The sequence below is a fragment of the Salpingoeca rosetta genome (genome assembly GCF_000188695.1).
Source record: "Salpingoeca rosetta unplaced genomic scaffold supercont1.8, whole genome shotgun sequence".
In the NCBI taxonomy this organism is placed as follows: Eukaryota; class Choanoflagellata; order Craspedida; family Salpingoecidae; genus Salpingoeca; species Salpingoeca rosetta.
In genome coordinates this window covers 776,159-795,848 of record NW_004754926.1, presented here as the reverse complement: position 1 = coordinate 795,848, position 19,690 = coordinate 776,159, and the positions used below count along the sequence as shown (strand labels likewise).

At 55.1% G+C, this 19,690-nt stretch overlaps 7 protein-coding genes across 7 annotated transcripts in view; 4 read left to right on the top strand and 3 right to left on the bottom strand.

Annotated features, from left to right (window-relative positions):
* Positions 1 to 255: 255 nt before the first annotated feature.
* On the bottom strand, positions 256 to 3,995 carry PTSG_03646 (uncharacterized protein; the record flags this gene model as incomplete). The annotated part of the gene is made up of 11 exons (XM_004995317.1): positions 256 to 264; positions 394 to 450; positions 606 to 677; positions 951 to 1,043; positions 1,273 to 1,335; positions 1,606 to 1,782; positions 2,039 to 2,101; positions 2,257 to 2,328; positions 2,702 to 2,755; positions 2,963 to 3,100; positions 3,312 to 3,995. 11 exons carry the CDS (start codon positions 3,993 to 3,995, stop codon positions 256 to 258), a joined length of 1,482 nt encoding a protein of 493 aa, XP_004995374.1.
* Positions 3,996 to 4,166: 171 nt separating this feature from the next.
* PTSG_03645 (ADP-ribose pyrophosphatase) lies at positions 4,167 to 8,636 on the top strand. Its single transcript, XM_004995316.1, has 9 exons — positions 4,167 to 4,856; positions 5,068 to 5,156; positions 5,434 to 5,511; positions 5,717 to 5,803; positions 6,934 to 7,042; positions 7,214 to 7,306; positions 7,520 to 7,627; positions 7,906 to 7,983; positions 8,249 to 8,636. The coding sequence occupies exons 1-9, from the start codon at positions 4,497 to 4,499 to the stop codon at positions 8,351 to 8,353; spliced, it is 1,107 nt and encodes a 368-aa protein (XP_004995373.1). The 5' UTR covers positions 4,167 to 4,496; the 3' UTR covers positions 8,354 to 8,636.
* A 26-nt stretch (positions 8,637 to 8,662) lies between these two features.
* Positions 8,663 to 11,193, top strand: PTSG_03644 (uncharacterized protein). The gene is made up of 7 exons (XM_004995315.1): positions 8,663 to 8,854; positions 9,118 to 9,257; positions 9,534 to 9,621; positions 9,847 to 9,978; positions 10,191 to 10,265; positions 10,448 to 10,581; positions 10,959 to 11,193. The coding sequence occupies exons 1-7, from the start codon at positions 8,771 to 8,773 to the stop codon at positions 11,176 to 11,178; spliced, it is 873 nt and encodes a 290-aa protein (XP_004995372.1). The 5' UTR covers positions 8,663 to 8,770; the 3' UTR covers positions 11,179 to 11,193.
* Positions 11,194 to 11,372: 179 nt separating this feature from the next.
* Positions 11,373 to 12,189, top strand: PTSG_03643 (uncharacterized protein; the record flags this gene model as incomplete). Its single annotated transcript, XM_004995314.1, has 4 exons — positions 11,373 to 11,388; positions 11,509 to 11,561; positions 11,741 to 11,785; positions 12,112 to 12,189. 4 exons carry the CDS (start codon positions 11,373 to 11,375, stop codon positions 12,187 to 12,189), a joined length of 192 nt encoding a protein of 63 aa, XP_004995371.1.
* Positions 12,190 to 12,644: 455 nt separating this feature from the next.
* Positions 12,645 to 15,227, bottom strand: PTSG_12051 (uncharacterized protein). The gene is made up of 2 exons (XM_004995313.1): positions 14,015 to 15,227; positions 12,645 to 13,634 (listed from the first exon to the last, which is right to left on the bottom strand). Exons 1-2 carry the CDS (start codon positions 14,699 to 14,701, stop codon positions 12,927 to 12,929), a joined length of 1,395 nt encoding a protein of 464 aa, XP_004995370.1. The 5' UTR covers positions 14,702 to 15,227; the 3' UTR covers positions 12,645 to 12,926.
* PTSG_12050 (uncharacterized protein) lies at positions 15,227 to 17,128 on the bottom strand. The gene is made up of 5 exons (XM_004995312.1): positions 17,006 to 17,128; positions 16,634 to 16,739; positions 16,233 to 16,278; positions 15,814 to 15,965; positions 15,227 to 15,511 (listed from the first exon to the last, which is right to left on the bottom strand). The coding sequence occupies exons 1-5, from the start codon at positions 17,089 to 17,091 to the stop codon at positions 15,377 to 15,379; spliced, it is 525 nt and encodes a 174-aa protein (XP_004995369.1). The 5' UTR covers positions 17,092 to 17,128; the 3' UTR covers positions 15,227 to 15,376.
* A 34-nt stretch (positions 17,129 to 17,162) lies between these two features.
* The window catches only part of PTSG_03640 (uncharacterized protein), a 3,208-nt gene continuing 680 nt past the window's right edge, over positions 17,163 to 19,690 (top strand). The window contains exons 1-8 of the mRNA XM_004995311.1: positions 17,163 to 17,295; positions 17,617 to 17,686; positions 17,878 to 17,990; positions 18,286 to 18,393; positions 18,555 to 18,623; positions 18,795 to 18,935; positions 19,117 to 19,229; positions 19,464 to 19,536. Of these exons, the coding sequence (XP_004995368.1) occupies positions 17,185 to 17,295; positions 17,617 to 17,686; positions 17,878 to 17,990; positions 18,286 to 18,393; positions 18,555 to 18,623; positions 18,795 to 18,935; positions 19,117 to 19,229; positions 19,464 to 19,536 (798 nt within the window). The 5' untranslated portion in view covers positions 17,163 to 17,184. The remainder of the gene's footprint in view (positions 17,296 to 17,616; positions 17,687 to 17,877; positions 17,991 to 18,285; positions 18,394 to 18,554; positions 18,624 to 18,794; positions 18,936 to 19,116; positions 19,230 to 19,463; positions 19,537 to 19,690) is intronic.

The following is a 19,690-nucleotide window of genomic DNA, read 5'->3' as shown; positions in this document are numbered from 1 at the left end:
AGTCAAGATGTCTTTTCGTGTCTCTCCATCCGACATAGTCTTCGTCTATCTAGGTCGATGGCCCTGGATGGGCAAGTGATCTTCTCCTTTGTTGTTGTTGGTTTCGGAGCTCCTTTTCTCTGGTGTGTGTGGTGTGTGTGTGGTGGTGTGTGTGTGTGTGTGTGTGTGGTGGTGTGTGGGGGGGGGGTGGTCGGTGGGTGGGTGTGGGTGTGGTTGGGTAAACGCGGGCAAGGCCCAAAATCATGAATGTGCGCGTCAGTGTTCCTGTGTTGATACGCAGCTGCGCATTGATGCGTACCCAAATCACACACGCAGACACATTCACACACACACGCAGACACACACACACACACACACACACGCACATGACGTGATGCACATGTGCGCACGTACGAGCTGGTTGTGCAAGGCGCGACGGCGCTTCTGCTCGTCTTTGAACCGCGAGACAATCTGTCACCAGCATCAACATGACGGTGAGGGTACATCCCATACATCCGCGTTTAGCACTGATGGCTGATGGCAGAGGTTGCATCACGAATCGTACACACAGCGCGTGCACATAGCTCACATACACGTATACACACAAGCTTCTGGCTGGCCGTCACCTGGTCACAGAACGCTTCCCGCTCGGCGAGTGTTTTGTCGCGTTGCTTCGACAACGCTTGTAACCGCTCCAGCTGACACCGTGCACATGTGTCAAAAGCAGAAGTTGTTTGATCCATTGATGAGTTCGATGAAGACGCTTGCTTCGTTGCACATGCACACACACACACACAACAAGAGCGCCCACACAAAACCACGAGCGTGCGTCCACACACACACACACACACACACACACACACACACACACACACACACACACACACACACACACACACACATATATATATATATATATATATATATATATATATATTGCAAAGCCATTGCCCCCCCCCCCCAACCCCCACCTCGGTCTTCTGGGCGATGTGCGCGTCCGCCTCCTCGTTGAGCTTCTCAATCTCTGCCATCAGCGCCGCAATGTCGCTGTCTTTCTCGCTGATCTGAACAAGTGAAAACAACAGAGACGAGCGAGCACGCGCCCACACCGGGCAGACAGTGTGAGTTGCTTGGCCTGGTGCCGTGATCGCGCAGTGTTCACATGCACATGTGTGTACGCATGCGCATGCGCACGTACACGCACACAGACACACGCAAATACACGCGCATGGACATAATTGCACACAAATCCAGACATCTACACACTCTAAACACACGCTTACACAAACCCACTTGCTGTTCTTGCGTCGCCGTTGTGTCCTGCAGTTGCGAGCACTGCTCCTGCAGGTCGTTGCACTGAAATATGACGACAAAACATAGAGTACAGCAGGGCAGCACGGTGAAGGTTGGAGGATACACGAGCTGCTGTCGACGTGATGGGGTCAAATACAGGTCTTCAACTACATCTGTGCATGGCGTGTCATGTGCAGCTGTGTCGGGCAATGGTTCACACACACACACACACACAACCACACACGCACGCACACGCACGCACACGCACGCGCACACACGCACACAGAACCACACGTGCACGTGCTTCCTCATGTGTGCCAGGGAGGCGCCAACCTTTGTGCTGAGTGCTTCGTTTTCGTCTTTGGCGGCCTTGAATCCCTGCTGCGCTAGTTCAAGCTCCGTCTCTGCCGCCTTCAAGCGCTCCTCGACCGCGCCCTTGTCCTTCACGTCGCCCTCCAGCCCTTGCACACGCAGCGCCAGCGCAGCGTTCTCCTCGCGCAGGGAATCGCACTGTGTGCGTGTGCGTGCGTGTGTGTGTGTGTGTGTGTGTGTGTGTGTGTGTGTGTGTGTGTGTGTGTGTGTGTGTGTGTGTGTGTGTGTGTGTGTGTGTGTGTGTGTGTGTGTGTGTGTGTGTGTGTGTGTGTGTGTGTGTGTGTGTGTGTGTGTGTGTGTGTGTGTACTGCAGCTGAGCTCATAGATGGCAAAAATCGTGCCGTGTGCACACCGCACACAAAACCACCAAACACACGTGTACATGTGTACACACCGTCTGCTGCAGTTCGTGGATGCGGTTATCGCGGTCGAGAATGGTGTCGTTGAGCGAGCCAACCTGCAGCAGGAAACGGAGATGCAACACGGAAGATGTTGAGCCACAAGCATCCACAATCAACACATTTGGCACAACATGACCGCACATTCACGCACTCAAACACACAAAACACACGTGCAGGCACACACACGCACACGCACACGCAAACCACACACCTTGGCTTGCAGGTCTTTGGCTTGCTTGACGGCGTCAGCTTGCTCAAACTCCACAATCTTGGCTTGCAGGTGCTGTTGGACGTGTGTGCATGTGTGCGAGAACGTAAGCGCGTGTGGCAATAAGGACTTCAGAGACATGGGTGTAATTGTTGATGCAACCGTACAGTACCAAACAGACCACACACACACACACACACACACACACACACACACACACACACACACACACACACACACACACACACACACACACACACACACACACACACACACACACACACACACACACACACGCACACACACGCACACACACACACACACAAAACACAAAACACAAAACACAAAACACAAAACACAAAACACAAAACACACACGCATACCTCCTCTTCTCTCCTCTTCTCTCCTCTCTCTCTCCTCTCTCTGTTTGCGCTCGCCGGCTGCAGACCTTGATTAATCCAGTGCTCTCCTCGTTTTCTCGCTGAAGGCTGGACAGCTTGCGCTGTGGCAAAAAAAAAACGCGCGCACGCGCGCGCACGCAAGCAAGCAAAGTCCCGCCAACACGGTTGAGAAAGCATGGGACTGCGAGGAATGTGGCACTCACGCCTGCACTGAACACACACACACACACACGCACACAACCTCACACGCAACACAACACAACACAATCACACACACGACACACAATCACACATGCCACAAGACAGACCTCCAGCTGTGCGCGCTGCTGCTCGTGGCGCTTGAGCTGCTCTTCGAGGGTCTGCACAAGTGCGAGGTGCGTGCTCTCATCTTTTGTGCGCCGCAAGTCCGTCAGCAGCGTTGCTCGCTCCTTGGCCAGAGAGTCCATCTTTGAGAAAAGGTGCAACGGCAGGCACAGCGACCAAAGGTGAGATGGAATCAAACAAATTTACAACGCTAATCACAACACATGAACGAAAGAATACAGAAGCACCCACATCCGCCCAAGCGTTAGCACACACACACACACACACACACACACACACACACACACACACACACACACACACACACACACACACACACACACACACACACACCTCTGTCTTGAGGCGCTCCATTTCTTTCAGGCGCTGCGTTTCTTTGCGTTTGAGGCGGGAGCCTTGTCGCTGGTGCTCTTCCAGCTCCTTCTCCAAATGGAAGATCTTCTCGTTGAGCTGGCGGATAATTTCGTCGGATGCGCTGCCGTTTCTCTTCCGCTTTGGCTTGGCTGGCCCGGCCGGCGACGACGGCACAGAGCCGGCGGGGCTCGGCGCGTGGGATTGGAGGCGGGTGGACAGCATGCGCATCTCCACCTGCAGGCGCTCCTTGTCGAGCTCCGACGTGCCCAGCTTCGCCTTTGTCTCCGCCAGCTCGTTGTGCAGGTCGTGCAGCTTGTCGGTGAGGTCGTCGCGCTCCGCCAGGACCTTGAGCAGGAAGTCGTCCACGAAGGGGCGCTCGCGCTGTGCCTCGGACCCGGAGATGCCCTGCAGGTCTGAGCTGAGCCGGGTGTTGCTGTCCATGTCGTTCACCATGCCCTGCAGCAGCTCGACCTGCTTGTGCTTCTCGTCCAGCTGCAGGCGCAGGATCCTTGCCTGCTCCTCACCGATGCGCCGCGTCTCCTCCACCAGCTCGTCTGTTTCCTCGCGCTTCTGCGCCAGCGCGCGCTGCATCTCGTCCAGCAGCTCATCGCGCACCTTCACAGCCTCCCTCAGCGTCTCCAGCTCTTCCTCATTTGCCGTCATCGTCCCTTCCTCTTCCTCGCCATCCATCATGTCAGCGTGTGTTCGTGTGCGTCTGTGTGTGTGTGTGTGTGTGTGTGTGTGTGTGTGTGTGTGTGTGTGTGTGTGTGTGTGTGTGTGTGTGTGTGTGTGTGTGTGTGTGGTAGTGAGTCACACCAGCACAACCACACAGCACAGCAAGTTCAAATTGGCACTCAAATTGGCAACTTCGATTCGACACCATAAGCAGTAGTGATTGGGACGATCTGTTGTTTGCGGTGGTCGTGACGAAAGGGGAGGCGCTTGCTTGCCAACCACACCCTCTTCATTGTCGGTTGACTCAAGTACGCAGAGCACACAGCGCACACAGCGCGCACACTTCAGACACCCGCTCTTCAAACAAGGAAGCAAGCGACCGCCGCTGCCATCTGCGACCCACCTGCATCCTGCCTGCCAGCTTTGTGCACTTCCTGCGTGATACATCAGTACATCACATCACATCACATCACACGTCATCGCGTTGCGATGCTGTCGTGCTGCTCATCAAAGAAGGCTGTTGCTGTGGCCGTCCAGCCAAGCCGCACGGCCGACAACACCGCGCCAGAAGAAGCAGCGCCAGCCCAGCAGGAACAAGAAGACCACCAAACACAGCAGCAACAGCAGCAACAGCAACAGGAGAAAGAGGGCAACGCCAAGCATGCTGTGGAGGTGAAGGTTAGCTCGCCAAAGCTGCGCCACAAACTATCGCCAAAGCCATCGCCTGCGCCCACGCGCCATCACGTAGTCGGGGAACAGTTTGTGGGGCCCCACATCAAATGCAGAAACCAACCATACATGAACGGCCCGGAGCGCGCACAGGTTCCTGACCACCTCGTCTCTTGGGAGGTGCGACACACACAGGCACACGGCAGGCGAAGGGATCGAGGGTGGCGTGGCGTGGTGTGGTGATGTAGATGGACGCGTTGCTGTGGTTTCTGGTTCCAATGTTCGTGCAGTCACGATTGCTCGACACATGGTCATTCTCCCTCCTTTCTTCAACCGACCATATATGCTGCGGCTGTGCTGTGTGGACGCTTGCCAACACCACTCCACACAGGTGGAGTTTCCTGACTACAACCCGCCGGACCACACGGATGATCACGTCAAGGCCAATCCAGAGTGGGCTGACAAGGAGGAGGACCTACCGTAAGCACTTGTGGTCATGTGGCGTGTGTGTGCGTGTGTGTGTGTGGCATGTGTGTGTGATGCGTGCGTGTGTGTGTGTGTGTGTGTGTGTGTGGGTGCGTGTCTGTCTGTCTGTCTGTCTCTCTGTCTGTCTCTCTGTCTGTTTGCCTGTCTGTCTGCACGCACACATGTCGATTTGGTTGTGTTGTCTTGGGTGGCGTGTGCTCCTTCTAGCTCGAAGCTCAACCGAACCGACTGTCGCCATTTGCGCGCTGTCTTCTTGCACGCACTGCAACAGATCTATCAAGTTCAACGAAGGTCCACATAGGAGCTTCATCGGTGCATACCACGTTGACTCGCACACAAACCTGCCGCGGTAAGCAGTCGCACTCATCAACCTTGAGCGTCGAACCCACTTTCCCTCTCACTGCCCCTTGCTTTCACATCATGCTCAACCCGTGCGCGCTCGACTCCACGCGTGTCTTTTCTCTCTCCCATTTTTCTGTTGTTGACCTTGCTCGTTGTCACTCACTCCACCCACCCACTCACCTCCCTCCCTCCATCACTATCGCCACGAGCAGCAACCCGATGGGGCGGACGGGCATGACTGGCCGCGGTCTCCTCGGCCGCTTCGGTCCAAACTTCGCCGCTGACCCCATCGTCACAAGGTGCGCTCATAGTCGTGTGTGTGTGTGTGTGTGTGTGTGTGTGTGTGTGTGTGTGTGTGTGTGTGTGTGTGTGTGTGTGTGTGTGTGTGGGTGGGTGTGTGTGTGGGTGTGTGTCTGTGTGTGTGTGTGTGTGTGTGGGTGTGTGTGTGGGTGTGTGTCTGTGTGTCTGTGTGTCTGTGTGTCTGTGTGTCTGTGTGGGTGGGTGTGGGTGGGTGTGGGTGTGTCTGTGTGTCTGTGTGTCTGTTTGTATGTCTGTCTGTCTGTCGTCTGTCTGAATCATTGTGTGGGTATCCAATGCTGCGCTCATCTCCCGCGATTGTTCCTCTTACCTGACCACCGCCCTCGCCTGCTGTACTCGTGTGTATCCGTGCGTCTGCTGCCGCTGCGCTGAACACGACAGGTGGAAGCGCGACGATGATGACGTGATCCAACTCGACGGCCAAGGGCGAAAGATCCTGTAGTGCGATCTGTTAGTGCTTCGCCCCGAGGTGCGCTGCATCAGGACGATGCCTCGCTGTGTGTGTGTGTGTGTGTGTGTGGGTGTGGGTGTGGGTGTGGGTGTGGGTGTGGGTGTGGGTGTGGGTGTGGGTGTGGGTGTGTGTTCACTCCCTCACCCCCCCTCCTTCCATCACCATCGCCACGAGCAGCAACCCGATGGGACGGACGGGCATGACTGGCCGCGGTCTCCTCGGCCGCTTCGGTCCAAACTTCGCCGCTGACCCAATCGTCACAAGGTGCGCTCATAGTCGTGTGTGTGTGTGTGTGTGTGTGTGTGTGTGTGTGTGTGTGTGTGTGTGTGTGTGTGTGTGTGTGTGTGTGTGTGTGGTGTGTGTGTGGTGTGTGTCTGTGTGTGTGTGTGTGTGTGTGGGTGTGTGTGTGGGTGTGTGTCTGTGTGTCTGTGTGTCTGTGTGTCTGTGTGTCTGTGTGGGTGGGTGTGGGTGGGTGTGGGTGTGTCTGTGTGTCTGTGTGTCTGTTTGTATGTCTGTCTGTCTGTCGTCTGTCTGAATCATTGTGTGGGTATCCAATGCTGCGCTCATCTCCCGCGATTGTTCCTCTTACCTGACCACCGCCCTCGCCTGCTGTACTCGTGTGTATCCGTGCGTCTGCTGCCGCTGCGCTGAACACGACAGGTGGAAGCGCGACGATGATGACGTGATCCAACTCGACGGCCAAGGGCGAAAGATCCTGGAGATGGTCTGCATCAAGCGCAAGGACACCGGCGAATGGGCAATTCCAGGGGTGCGTTGCACCAGTCAACATTTTTGCATCGCAAGCGCCTGCGCGTGCAACTCCGCTACCGACCGCCATCACCCACTTGCTCCTGCATGCGTACACGTGTACGCGCGCACACTTTCTCACTAACATGCTCGCACACGCACACACGCGTACACGTGCGCACGCACACTGCAGGGCATGGTTGATCGTGGCGAGAAGGTGACGTCGGCGTTGCGGCGCGAATTTGGGGAAGAGGCGCTCGCCTCACACGACATCACCCCAGAGGAGGTGCGTGTGTGTGTGTGTGTGTGTGTGTGTGTGTGTGTGTGTGTGTGTGTGTGTGTGTGTGTATGTGTGTGTGTGTGTGCGCGCGCACTTGTCTGCTTTGCTGTCGGTAGCGCAACCACCCTGGTTCCTCTTTTCCAACACCGACACTGCTCTCACCCTGTCTTCCACGACTACCACCACTGCCAATTGTCACCCTTCTCCTTGCAACTGCAGCGGGAGCAGGTGCTGGACTCGATCAAGGACAGCTTTGACCACGGCATCATGGTGTACGAGGGATATGTCGACGACCCGCGCAACACAGACATTGCCTGGCTCGAGACGGTGTGTGTGTGGGCGGTGGGGGGGGGTCTGTGTGTGTGTCTGTGTGTCTGTGTGTGTGTGTGTGTGTGTGTGTGTGTGTGTGTCTGTGTCTGTGTCTGTGTCTGTGTCTGTGTGTCTGTGACTGTCTATCTGTGCCTGTGTTCTTTTGTGTATGTGTCTGTGTCTGTCTCTGTGCCTGCGCCTGTCTGTCCCTCTGCCCCTCTGTATCTGCGATTGCAACTGTTCTCATTGCATGCCTCTGGCCCGTGTGTATCCCTCTCCGGCGCCACTGCCCGCAGACGGCGGTTGTGTTCCACGATGACGACGGCACGTCCTTTGAGCAGTTTGACCTGAAGGCGGGCGACGATGCCGGTGACGTGAGTGTGCACACAATCCACCCATGCTGCGGAGAGTCGATGCTTCGTTGAGGCCGTCGACTTTGTGGCTGTGTCTGCTTGTGCGACCTTGAGCACAAGGAAGTGTGTGTCTCTGTGTGTGTGTGTGTGTGTGTATCTGTCTGTCTGTGTGTCTGTCTGTGTGTCTGTCTCTGTGTGGGGGAGGGGCAAGAGCTGTGCGTGCAGGATGCACTCAAGTACAACTCACCTCATCCATCACCTCACCTCACCTCTGTTTTGCTTGTAGGTGGCGTGGGTGTCGATTGAGCCGAAGATGCAGTTGTATGCCAGCCACTACTCGTATGTCAAGCTGGCATACAAGATCATTGCGGGGCAGGAATTGGAATCGTAGCGCCTGCTGGCTTCTCTCCGCGCTCTGGACTGCCTCCGTCCATCCTGCTGGCTTCTGACTCCCAAGATACACACACATACACACACACACACCATCGAACATCACTATCCTGCCTAGCCTGTGTTCTTTTCTTTGTCTCACTGTTCGTTTACGTCTGATTCCTCTGCTTTTGCTTTATGTATCGCTCGTTTGTCCTTTTCGTTGCTGATTGGCTCGCTCGCTCGCCTGCTGGTGTCCTTTCTTCTATCAAAGGCCCCTTGTATACGTACCTGGGTCACATCACTTTGACGTTTGCGTGGCACAGAAGTGGGCTGTTGGACGTGGGGTGCAACACGTGGTGGAAGTTGAGAGCACTTTCATTCTTCATTTCCGTCCACACACAGCACAACAAAACAAGGCGCAAAACAACTCGCAACGATGATGCAAGTGTGTGCAACACGTGCTGCGGCGCTCAGTGCACGCAGCCCTGCCCTCCTCCTCTCTCGCTCCCTCGCCGTCAAGGTTGTGTGTGTGTGTGTGTGTGTGTGTGTGTGTGTGTGTGTGTGTGTGTGTGTGTGTGTGTGTGTGTGTGTGTGTGTGTGTGTGTGTGTGTGTGTGTCCTCGACTGTGTTCTTTGCGCCGTGTAGTTTCGCTGCGGTGTCTGTCCCACCCCATCCCACTGCACCACCTCTCGTTCACCCCTCAGTCACCCTTCCCTGCACTGACCAATGCACCAACTCGCCAACCCCCTTCCCGCTGCCCTTACCAACCGACGGCCACTGCAGCCCTCTGTGGGCAACATCAAGGAGCTGCGCAAGCGCACGGACCTGCCGATGAAGCTGTGCCGCCAAGCGCTGGCAGAGAGCAGTGATGACGTGAACGCCGCAATGGAGTGGCTCAAGAACAATGAGGAAGCCCGCGCACAGTGAGTGTTGGGCTGTATATGACTGTGCGTGTCGTGTGTGTGTGTGTGTGTGTGTGTGTGTGTGTGTGTGTGTGTGTGTGTGTGTGTGTTTGCGTGTCGTGTGTATCTGCGTGTGTGTGTGTGTGTGTGGGCGTGTCTGTCTGTGACTGTGTGTGTGTGTGTGTGTGTGTGTGTGTCTGGACCTGTGCCTGTCCTCTCTGCACCTTTCCATTCCCTCTCACGGCTTGCTGCGTGGCACTCCCAACTCTTCATGCTTTGGCCCACACACGCCCGCAGAATGGTCAAGGACAAGCTGGCTGGTCGCGCTGCTGCAGAGGGCCGTGTTGGCGTGCTCACGTCGCCAACAGCGGCCGCGCTCGTCAAGGTGATGTTTTGCACTCCTTCACACAGTACCACTCCTCTCTCCCAATGGCCCACGCCTCAACCCCCCCCCCCACACACACACACACACACACACACACACACACACACGCACACGCACGCACACGCACGCACACACACACACACACACACATGATCACACGCTGTTTCGCTGCAGACACCAACCCCCGCCATTGCATGACTGCGCACGTGTGTACTGCGTATGCAGGTGAACTGCGAGACGGACTTTGTTGCACGAAACGATGAGTTTGTGAGCATGGTGGATGAGATTACGGAGAGCTGCATGCGCATGATGCAGCAACGGGATACAAGTACCGAGTTTGTCACCCTCACAGACGAGGTGCGCTCCCTGCTGTGTGTGTCTGTGTCTGTCTGTCTGCCTGTCTGTCTGTCTGTCTGTCTGCCTGTCTGTCTGCCTGCCTGCTGTCTGAGTCTTCTGCGGATATGCTCAGGGTCATTGTTCGCCTGCCTGTGTGCGTTGTCCGTGTTGCGTCGCTTGCTCCTCACAGCAGCGCGCATTCATCATTCCTTCTTCATCACACGCAATCACAGGAGCTTGCGTCTCTTCCCGTGGCAAGTGGTACGGCCAAGACGCTCATCGATGCTGCCCTCTCTACCCACGGCGAGGTATCTTTTTTGTGTCTGTCTGTGCCCCTGTCTCTGTCTGTCTGTCTGTGTATGTCGTTGGTGACTGCTGCCTTATGACAATGGCCTGGTGTTCTTCCAAATTGATGTCACTCGCCCAGGTTACTCACCCCCCTTGCCAACAAACAACCCCCCCCCCCCCTCTGCTTCGTGTGGCGGGATAGAACCTTCAACTGAGCCAGGCGTGTGGTGTGCATGCCCCTGATACGTGCGTCCTCGGTTCCTATTCCCACAACAACGGCTCCTACGCCGCCGTCATCTGCCTGCAGGCTGATGCACCCGTCTCCTCGCTTCCCCAGTGCGTACCATGTTGTGTGTGTCTGTGTGTCTGTGTCTGTCTGTCTGTCTGTGTGTGTCTGTGTGTGTGTCTGTGTCTGTGCCTGTGCCTGTGTCTGTGTCTGTCTTTTTGCCTGTGTCTGTCTTTTTGCCTGTGTCTGTGTGTGTGTGTGTGTTTGTGTGTGTGTGTGTGTCTGTCTGCTGTGTGTGTGTGTCTGTCTGCTGTGTGTGTGTGTGTTTGTGGTATGCCTACTTGTCCGCCGATCTGCATCGTCCTGCCTTTCCACCTCCCTGCAAGCTTCTGCGCCTATCTGCATCCTTCCACTCACGTCCTTCCACTCACGTGCCCTCACCCTGCTCCCCCCCCCTTCCTCCTCCTGTTCCCGCGCCTCTAAACAGGTCTGCCCAGGACGTGCTGAAGACGACAGCAGATGCGCTGGCGAAGAACGTGGTTGCGGTCGAGCCCGAGGCGGAGGAGGGCCAGTCTGTGCTGGACGCGCTGCGTACGCAGGCGCTCGTGTTCTCTCCAGACCACACCGTGCGTGACGAGTTGGCGCGCGCCGGCAAGGATGCCAGCACAACCCTCGATGTCGTCTCCTTTGTTCGCTGGCAGAAGTAAACACGCCTGACACTATGTGTGTGTGCAATCTTGGTGAGCGTGGAGGAGCGAGACAATGAGAAGGGCAGCGAGATTGACAGCGAGATGGAAGGATTGGAACGCACAGCAGCACAACCCACACAAACCAAAAGTCAAAGAAAACACCAAGCAAGCAAGCAAGCAAGGTAAGGCAACAAGGACAACAAAAGCCGATTATGGAGGCGGCCAAAGGTCTGTTCTGTTGTCGTCCTCTTTGTGTTGTCACATCTTGTCCTGCTTCACTGTTGTCCACTGGCTGTGCGTGCGTCTGCCCTGCTCATGCTACAATTGCACGACATGTATGATGTGTAGTGCGGGCGCAGCTCAACGTTAAGACGGAGCTGATTGAAGCAGAGCTGGTCAAGGTGAGCGTCAGCTGTTGCTTTGTTGTGCATCTGCTTGCTGGTTGGCTGGTAGGGGGTTGCTTGCTTGCAAGCAAGGGACCACGCCCACACCATGACAGCAGTGATGACACGCTTCACCCATGTGCGCGTGTTTACGTGTATGTCTCCTCTTGTTGCTTGAATCTATTGATGCACTGCAGTGCTTACCACTGCTGGACGCGCGGGTCAACGTCTGCGGGCACAGGGTATGTGCATGTGTGTGTGTGTGTGTCGTTGTCTGTGTGTGTCTGTGTGTGTCTGTGTGCGTGTGTGTGTGTGTGTGTGTGTGTGTCTCTGTGTCTCTGTGTCTCTGTGTGTCTGTCTATCTGCCTGCCTGTCTGTCTGTCTGCATCAGCTATGCGTCCGTTGTTTGCACTGTCAGCTTAGCAAACCCAACTCAGAACAGTGATGTTGTTATGCTTGTGATTGATGGATCCGTCCTCTCTCTCTCTTCCCTCTCTACTCCCTCCATTCCTCTGTTGCCCCCCCCGCCTCCCTAATTCCTCTCTCCATCTGACGCCAACTTGCTTAGATTGCGGCGTTGGAGCAAGATATCGAGGACATCAAGCAAACATTGAAGGCCGCCCTGCTGCTTCACAACTCAAACTAACACTACGACGACTACGAGTGCCTGAGTGCGTTGCTTCTGTCAGCTATGAGGCCCAAGCCTCCACGAGTGCAAGCAGCTGAGTGTCGGTTCTTGACCCGCACAAGTTTGCTCCCGGGCCACTTTGATTTTGCTCCTTCTGCTGCTTATGCCATCCCACTAAATGGACACGTTGTTCGCGACATTTGCTTCCTCTCGAGTACGCACATGCACCCACATGGCACGCCATATCCATCCTCTGTACCTCTAAACTTGTACCCATCTCTTTGCGTTTGTCCTTGTTCATAGCCCTGTCCCTTTCTCTTGAACGCAAACGCTCGTCTCATCGAGCATAAACACACGAGACTGCACATCTCTGATATCACGTTAGCTCGTCTCATGCATCCATACATCAACACGCGGCACGAACAACACATGCCTTACTTCAACGCGTACGTGACAGCACTTGCTGTGCTGTACAAGTCTACCTCGTCATTTATCAAACAAGCGCCAATCGCATGCATGCAAACATCGGAAGCGTGGCCATCGGTTATGCACATCACAAAGCACAACAGCGCAACAGCGCAGAGCAATCGAGCCTCAGACACAAACCAATCAATATGATGTAACAACCTGTCCTAGGTCATGCAAACACAGACACAGACACAGACACAGACACAGACACACACACACACAGACACACAGACACATAGACACATAGACACACAGACACACAGACACACACACACACACACACAGCGTCACTTGCGGGTGATGCTTGGCGGGGCGACGTTGGAATACCCTCGCCTGCCCATTGCATCCTTGCAAATGGTAGGATCCCAGTCCTCGGGCCAAGGATGGTAGGACGGTCGACGCCCAGGCATAAACGCACTCACAGGCCGCTGCCTGTTGCCTGGCGCCCCCTTATCGCTGGCCTGTCCCTCCGCCTGTGCGTGGCGCTCGGCCGCGCCAGAGGAAGGATCGCACACGCTCCAGCGGCCACCGCCAGCTGTCGTCGGTGCTTCGGCCCTGGGCGTGGGAGACACTGCCACTGGTGGTGTTGCGACTGCAGGTGTGGACTGTGTAGGCGGCGGTACCGGTGTGCTCCGTGGCGTTGAGTCACCATCAAACACGTCATCGCCTTCACCCTCACCTTCACCCTCATCGTCAGCATCGTCGCCGGCGGCAGGGCCAGCAGGGGCCTTGTTGCTGGGGCTCAACTTGAGAACACTCGTCGCGCTCGTCCTGATGTCACTGCCATGGCTTGGGTTGGCTGCAGAGGTTGACGCGCTGCGGCGGGACGGCGGGGCCACAACAACGCCGGCATCTGTCTGGCTGCGAAAGCGAAAGCGCTCACGCACGCGCTTCGCTGTGTCATGAAGGTCCGCGGCCTCTGGTCGACGGCTCGATGCAGGCGGACACGTGTGTCGGCGCAGGCTCGCCACGTCTGATTCGTCGTCCGTGACATACTGATGGAAGGAGGATAGCGAGTGTGTATGTGTATGGGGAGAGGGGTGGGGGTGCGTGAGGGTGATGTTGTGAGCGAGCGGAAGCACAGAGGAGAAGAGGAGAAGACAGGAGTAGAAAGAAGGGGGAGAGGAAAGAGGGACGTCAAGGGCATTCAGGCAGACACACACGTGAAAAAGTGCACACACACACACACATAAGCCGCTCACACACACACACACACACACACACACACACACACACACACACACACACACACACACACACACACACACACACACACACACACGCAAGACGCACAACCCACCCGCACATAAGCCGCTCATACACACACACGCGCGCGCGCACACACACACACACACACACACACCATGTCACGCACCCTGCTGTAACATTCAAAGACATTTTGGTAGCGATGCGCCATCTTTGCCATGTACGGGGTCTGTGACTTGAGACGGGTCTCCTGTCGCGTCTGCTCTTCCCGGGTGAGATGCGCGTTGGTGGACCGGCGCTTGGACCAGTCATACTTGAGCATGGGCGAGCCCGGGATGACGCGAATCTCCCGCGCTTTCGTCTTGCCTCCCTTTGTCTTCGTTGTCGACGACGACAGACCAGAAGAGGAGGAGGAGTCATCATCGCTGCCGCTGCGAAACGACACGAACCGGGACATGCCCTGCTTCACCCTGGCCAGAAACCGCGGTTTGCGCGGCTTGTCGCCAACTTTTGATGTTGCTGACGATGACGCGGTGGAAGACGAGGAACACGTGGACGTGGACGACACCGTGGCTTGGACGCTGGTTGTGGCGTTGCTGCTGTTGCTTGCTGGGAGGATGCTGTCGGTGGTGGTCGTGGTGGCTGCTTCATCCAAGATGGTGGACCGCTGTCGCCACACACCTTGTTGTGGTTGGTTGGTGTTCTTCGTCAAATCCGCCTCTGCAGCAGCCCTTTGCTCCTGCAATCTTGGTGTTGTTGCCGTATCCTTTGTACTCACGTGTGTTGTTGTAGAGGCTGGGTGCGCCTGCTCCGTGTGGTTCTCGGCTTCACTCGCCGTGTCAAACTTCCGCAGCATCGTAGTGTCTGTCTGCGTGTGTCTGTGCGTGTGTGTGTGTGTGTGTGTCCGTCTGTGTGTGTCTGTGTGTGTGTCTATCTGTGTGTGTCTGTGTGTCTGTGTGTGTGTGTGTCTGTGCGTGTGTGGTGGGAAAGAGAAAGAGAGGGTTCGACAAGCGACCCAAACAGTCGGCGAGAAGCGTGCAACGACTGCCACGTAATGTAATAACGGCAACGGGAACCGTTATGTCGATGTGATGTGAATGAATGGCTTTGCTGGTGTAGCGTGTGTGCTCTGTTGCGCACGCTGATTGAATGGACGTCGGGAGGGTGTGGTGTGGCTGTGGTTGCGTGTGCGTGTGTGTGTGGGCGTGTGTGTGTGTCTGTTCGTGGTTGGAATGTTGGAAGTAGCACAGAGAGTGAATGGTCATTCGTCGTGGTGGCAACAAGGCATGACGATGATGACGCCACCACGAGTTGGTTCGCGACTGTGCATGGCGCGTTGAGGTGACGAACGAATATACGATTTCGTCAGGTTTTGTTGAAACATGTATGACTCGTTTAATGTAGACGACAACGACACACGAAAATGTGCAAGGAGGAGGTGCACTGACGCACACACACAAGCGCACACGCGCACACTGACACACACACGCTCGCACGCCCATGCAGTGTTGGCCGCTGCTCTTACGCTTCCTCACTTGCTCATGAGGCTGATGAGGGCGATGCAGAAGGCTGGGAGGTCATCTGGGGTGCGGGACGTGACAATGTTGCCGTCTACAACCGCCTCTTGGCCCTCCACATACTCGGCACCAGCGTTCTGAATGTCGTCCTGAACAACAGAACACAACATGTGACCAGTGTGTGTGTACGTGTGTGTGTGTGTACGTGTGTGTGTATGTACGTGTGTGTGTACGTGTGTGTGTACGTGTGTACGTGTGTGTGAAGTAGAGGATGAATGGGTGATTGAAGGAGCAAATCCGACAAGTACAGTGATGTGTCCAGGCGCACATACAACACAAACAATTGCACACACAACACAAACACACATTCAACACAAACACATGCATGCGCACACAAACACAAACACACATACAACACAAACAATTGCGCATACACAGTGCCAACACAAACCTTGATGGAGTGGAAGCAGGTCATGCGCTTGCCGGCACACACGTTGGCGGACACGAGAAGCCAGGGGCCATGGCAAATGGCGCCAACAGGTTTGCCTTGCTCGCAGACCTCACGAACCAATGTCTTGAAGCTGTCATGGCGCCGCCAATAGTCTGTTGTGCACGGCAAGTAAACATAACTCACACGATGAGTGCACGGCAAGTAAAGATGTGACATCTAATTGAATAAATAAGCAAACAGCGCACGTCAGAGGAGACGGACAAATCTTGAATGCTCTGCTTCGGCAAGATCGGGGAGCGAGGGTCATCGTCCAAAGAAGTTCAACCAAGTCCTTGATACAGGGCAAGTGACGCCGCCGGCTGTGGCCACGCCCACAACGAAAGGCGATCTCCACTGCACCTGTGCAAGTGAACACTGACCTGGAGCAAAGCCACCAGGGATAATAAGACAGTCAAGATCCTTGGCCTGTCCAAGCACGCAGAGAGAGAAAGAGAAGGGTGGTTTCAGACATGGCAATGAGTTTCAATGGCAACGAACTTGAGTGTTGATGAACTGTCAAAGAAGCGATGAGCTTGTATAGCGGGCATGAACAAAGGAAGATGGATGCATGCACGCGGGCAGTTTGCACGTTTCACAGCTCAATCATGCAACAGACACGCATTAAACAACCTTGCAGCACCACACACAAGCGCAACAACCGACATCCTCATCAACAACAACACACACACACACAGAAATGCACAAACACCACACACACACACACACAAATGCACAAACACCACACAAGCACACACACACACACCCAATCAACCAACAAGACCTCAATCTCGCCGATGCCTGTGTTTGCTTTCACGGGCAAGCCATGCTTTCCTTTGGCTTTGAAGTCCTTGCTTGGTCCAATCAGCTTCACTTCACATCCTTCCTCCCTGTAAATGGTGGGCGACGGTTTCGATGAGTGGCACGCTGTGGCCGCATCACGCGCCCGCACACAAAGCAGAGAGTACGCACGCGTCTACATATGACACAACCCCTCTCCTTTCGCTTTCACAACCCAGATGTTGATGTGGTTATGTACGTGTGGACCTGTGTGTATGCGTGTGTGTATGTGTGTGTGCATGTGTGTGTGTGTATGCGCATGTGTGTGTGTGCATGTGTGTGTGTGTGTGTGTGTACGGCACGCGTTCCAGCTCACTTGAAGCGCAGCGCTGGGTAGTGGAACTCCAGGTCTTCCACATTGTACTCCGCAAGGATGCCGACAACTTTCCCAGAGAGCGCCATCGTTGCTGTCCTTCCTTCCTCTTGCTGTGGTTTCTTGGGGAGAAATGGTGAAAGATATTCAGTAACTATCAGCAATCACTGCCCGCAATCATAATGCTGTTGTTGTTTGGATTTGTGGTGGCGGTGGTGGCCGGTGCCATCATCCCAAGCAGTGCATCAGTTCCCTCCGTACCCCTCTACAACGCAGCTCGCCATGGTGTCATGGTACGTGTATGCGTATGTGTATGCGTGTGTGTGTGTGTGTGTGTGTGTGTGCGTGTGTGTGTGTGTGTGGGTGTGTGTGTGCGTGTGTGTGTGCGTGTGTGTGTGGGTGTGTGTGTGTGTGTGGGTGTATGCGTGTGTGTGTGTGTGCATGCGTGTGCCTGAGTGTCTGTCTGCATCTGCATCTGCATCTCTATCTGTATCTCTATCTCTGTGTGAGCAAGCCTGTGCTACAGCTTTGTCCGCCTGCTTTTTCTTTTTGTCAGGCTTTGATCGCATTGAACGCTTCGACTCATCGTTCCAACGCTTCCGCCACAACTGTAGATGCCCGTGACAGGCTTGGGCACCGGCAGTTACGGCTCCTACTACCACAATGAAACTGAAGTGGAAGATGGTGTGTTGCCCTCCTTTTCTCACCGCGTGCTACACTGTCACACAAACAATTGCATGCACGTCATACACACATCGCACACACACGCACACATCACGAACGCACATCTCACGAAAACACGCACCCAAACCTTCGTGCCCTCACCCTCATGCACTGCTTCTTGTTTTTTTCGCGTGTTCTCCTTGCCGTCAAAGCCGTGTACCACTGGCTGAAGGCCGGCGGCCGTCGCATCGATGCATCCCTGTCTTACAATGACCAAGTGCCAGTTGGACGAGGCATCAAGCGAAGCGGCATTCCCCGCGAAGAGGTGTTGCGTTTCTGACACGTGTCAGGCTTCTCTGCACTGGCTTCGTGTGTGTGTGTGTGTGTGTGTGTGTGTGTGTGTGTGTGTGTGTGTGTGTGTGTGGCGTTAGTGCGGTGGTTGTCTTTGATCGCACAGCTTCGTTCAAGATACCCATATACCAAAGCAGCCATGCCATCCATACTCCTTCCTCACACACACACACACACACATACATACTCTCTCTCTCACACTCCCTCACACACTCTCACTTACTTTCACACATTCACACATGCGCACACTCTCACGCACATGCGCACAGATCTTCATCACGTCCAAAGTTGGGCCCACCTTGCCGCTGGGCTACAAGGACACCATGAGCCAGTTTGAGCAAATCCTGCAGACTCTGGACACCACATACGTGGATCTGGTACAATGCCTGTGCTTGCCTAAGTGCGACCTTCATTCATTCATTCATTCATTTGTCTCCGTGTCGTCCTCTGAAAATCGTCTGTGTGCACACGCGCGCGCGTGAGTGTGTGTGTGTTGCAATCGTGGCACTGACATCTTTGATGCACGTCCCGCTGTTAGCTGTTGATCCACTGGCCTGGACCAAGCGAAAACAGCACCGACCCAGCCTGTGCCGGCGTAACCCCAAAGGTAACCACGTTGTGCGTCTTGTGTATGTGCCTTGAACACTTGAACACTTGAACACTTGAAAACTTGAACACTTCTGTACTCATGCAAGTGTCTGTGTGCCTATCTCTCTCTCGCTGTGCCTATGTGTGCATGTGTTGTGTGTGCACGACTCTTCTACGTCCACCATATCAGCTGTGCCGACAGTCCACATGGAAAGCGCTGGAGGCCATCTACACGAGCGGCGGCGCACGTGCCATCGGCGTCTCGAATTTCGAAGTGCGGCATCTTGATGACATCACCAGCATGCACGGCCTCCTCCCAGCCGTCAACCAGGTGACACTGCGTAGTAGTGATTGTGAGTGTGTCTGTGTGAGTGAGAGAGAGAGAGAGTGTGTGTGTGTGTGCATCTGCCGCGTCTTATTTTATCAACATTTGTGTGGTCACCCGCCATGTCTTCAACTTCACATGCCCCCTACCCACGTCGGGGTCCCTGTGTGATTGTGATGGCGTACAGGTTGAGTATCATCCCTTCTGGCACGAGGAGAAGCTGGTGGAGCACTGCCACCGCCTCAATATCACCTTCAACGGTTACAGCCCCCTCGGCACGCCAGATGTCTCCCCGTCAAGGTGGCAACCCAACCACACGCGTGTGTCCGTGTGCATATGTCTGTTGTGGGTGTGTGTGTGTGCATGTCTGTTGTGGGTGTGTGTGTGTGTGTGTGTATGTCTGTGTGCAAAGGCACACAAGTTTGCTTGTGTGCTCACGCACCCCAATGTAGCCGGTGTACCATGCTTCACGGCTCCTCTCCCACTTCACTTCTTGGCACTCACGACCACGCCGCATGTTGCAAATGGATTCAGATGTGGGTGGAACCTTCTTGCCGATGAAACCCTCAACACCATTGCCAAGAAACACGACGTCGATGTCTCACAGGTCATTTGAACACACGCGTGCACATGTACGCATGTACGCAACACTGTTAAAGATTTCCGCTCCGTGCATACCCCCCTCACCACACACACACACACACACACACACACACACACACACACACACACACACACACACACACACACACACACACTAC

What these genes read in the sequence shown, in the direction of transcription:
- PTSG_03645 (XM_004995316.1), top strand. Translation starts at nt 4,497, where the DNA reads ATGCTGTCGTGCTGCTCATCAAAGAAGGCTGTTGCTGTGGCCGTCCAG. An exon ending in TCGCACACAAACCTGCCGCG is followed by an intron (nt 5,512 to 5,716) that starts GTAAGCAGTCGC and finishes CGCCACGAGCAG; the next exon opens with CAACCCGATGGGGCGGACGG. An exon ending in GCTGACCCCATCGTCACAAG is followed by an intron (nt 5,804 to 6,933) that starts GTGCGCTCATAG and finishes TGAACACGACAG; the next exon opens with GTGGAAGCGCGACGATGATG.
- PTSG_03644 (XM_004995315.1), top strand. Translation starts at nt 8,771, where the DNA reads ATGATGCAAGTGTGTGCAACACGTGCTGCGGCGCTCAGTGCACGCAGC. An exon ending in TTGTCACCCTCACAGACGAG is followed by an intron (nt 9,979 to 10,190) that starts GTGCGCTCCCTG and finishes ACGCAATCACAG; the next exon opens with GAGCTTGCGTCTCTTCCCGT. An exon ending in CCCGTCTCCTCGCTTCCCCA is followed by an intron (nt 10,582 to 10,958) that starts GTGCGTACCATG and finishes GCCTCTAAACAG; the next exon opens with GTCTGCCCAGGACGTGCTGA.
- PTSG_12051 (XM_004995313.1), bottom strand. Translation starts at nt 14,701, where the DNA reads ATGCTGCGGAAGTTTGACACGGCGAGTGAAGCCGAGAACCACACGGAG. An exon ending in TCTTTGAATGTTACAGCAGG is followed by an intron (nt 13,635 to 14,014) that starts GTGCGTGACATG and finishes TCCTTCCATCAG; the next exon opens with TATGTCACGGACGACGAATC.
- PTSG_12050 (XM_004995312.1), bottom strand. Translation starts at nt 17,091, where the DNA reads ATGGCGCTCTCTGGGAAAGTTGTCGGCATCCTTGCGGAGTACAATGTG. An exon ending in CAGGCATCGGCGAGATTGAG is followed by an intron (nt 16,279 to 16,633) that starts GTCTTGTTGGTT and finishes GTGCTTGGACAG; the next exon opens with GCCAAGGATCTTGACTGTCT. An exon ending in CCTGCTTCCACTCCATCAAG is followed by an intron (nt 15,512 to 15,813) that starts GTTTGTGTTGGC and finishes TCTGTTGTTCAG; the next exon opens with GACGACATTCAGAACGCTGG.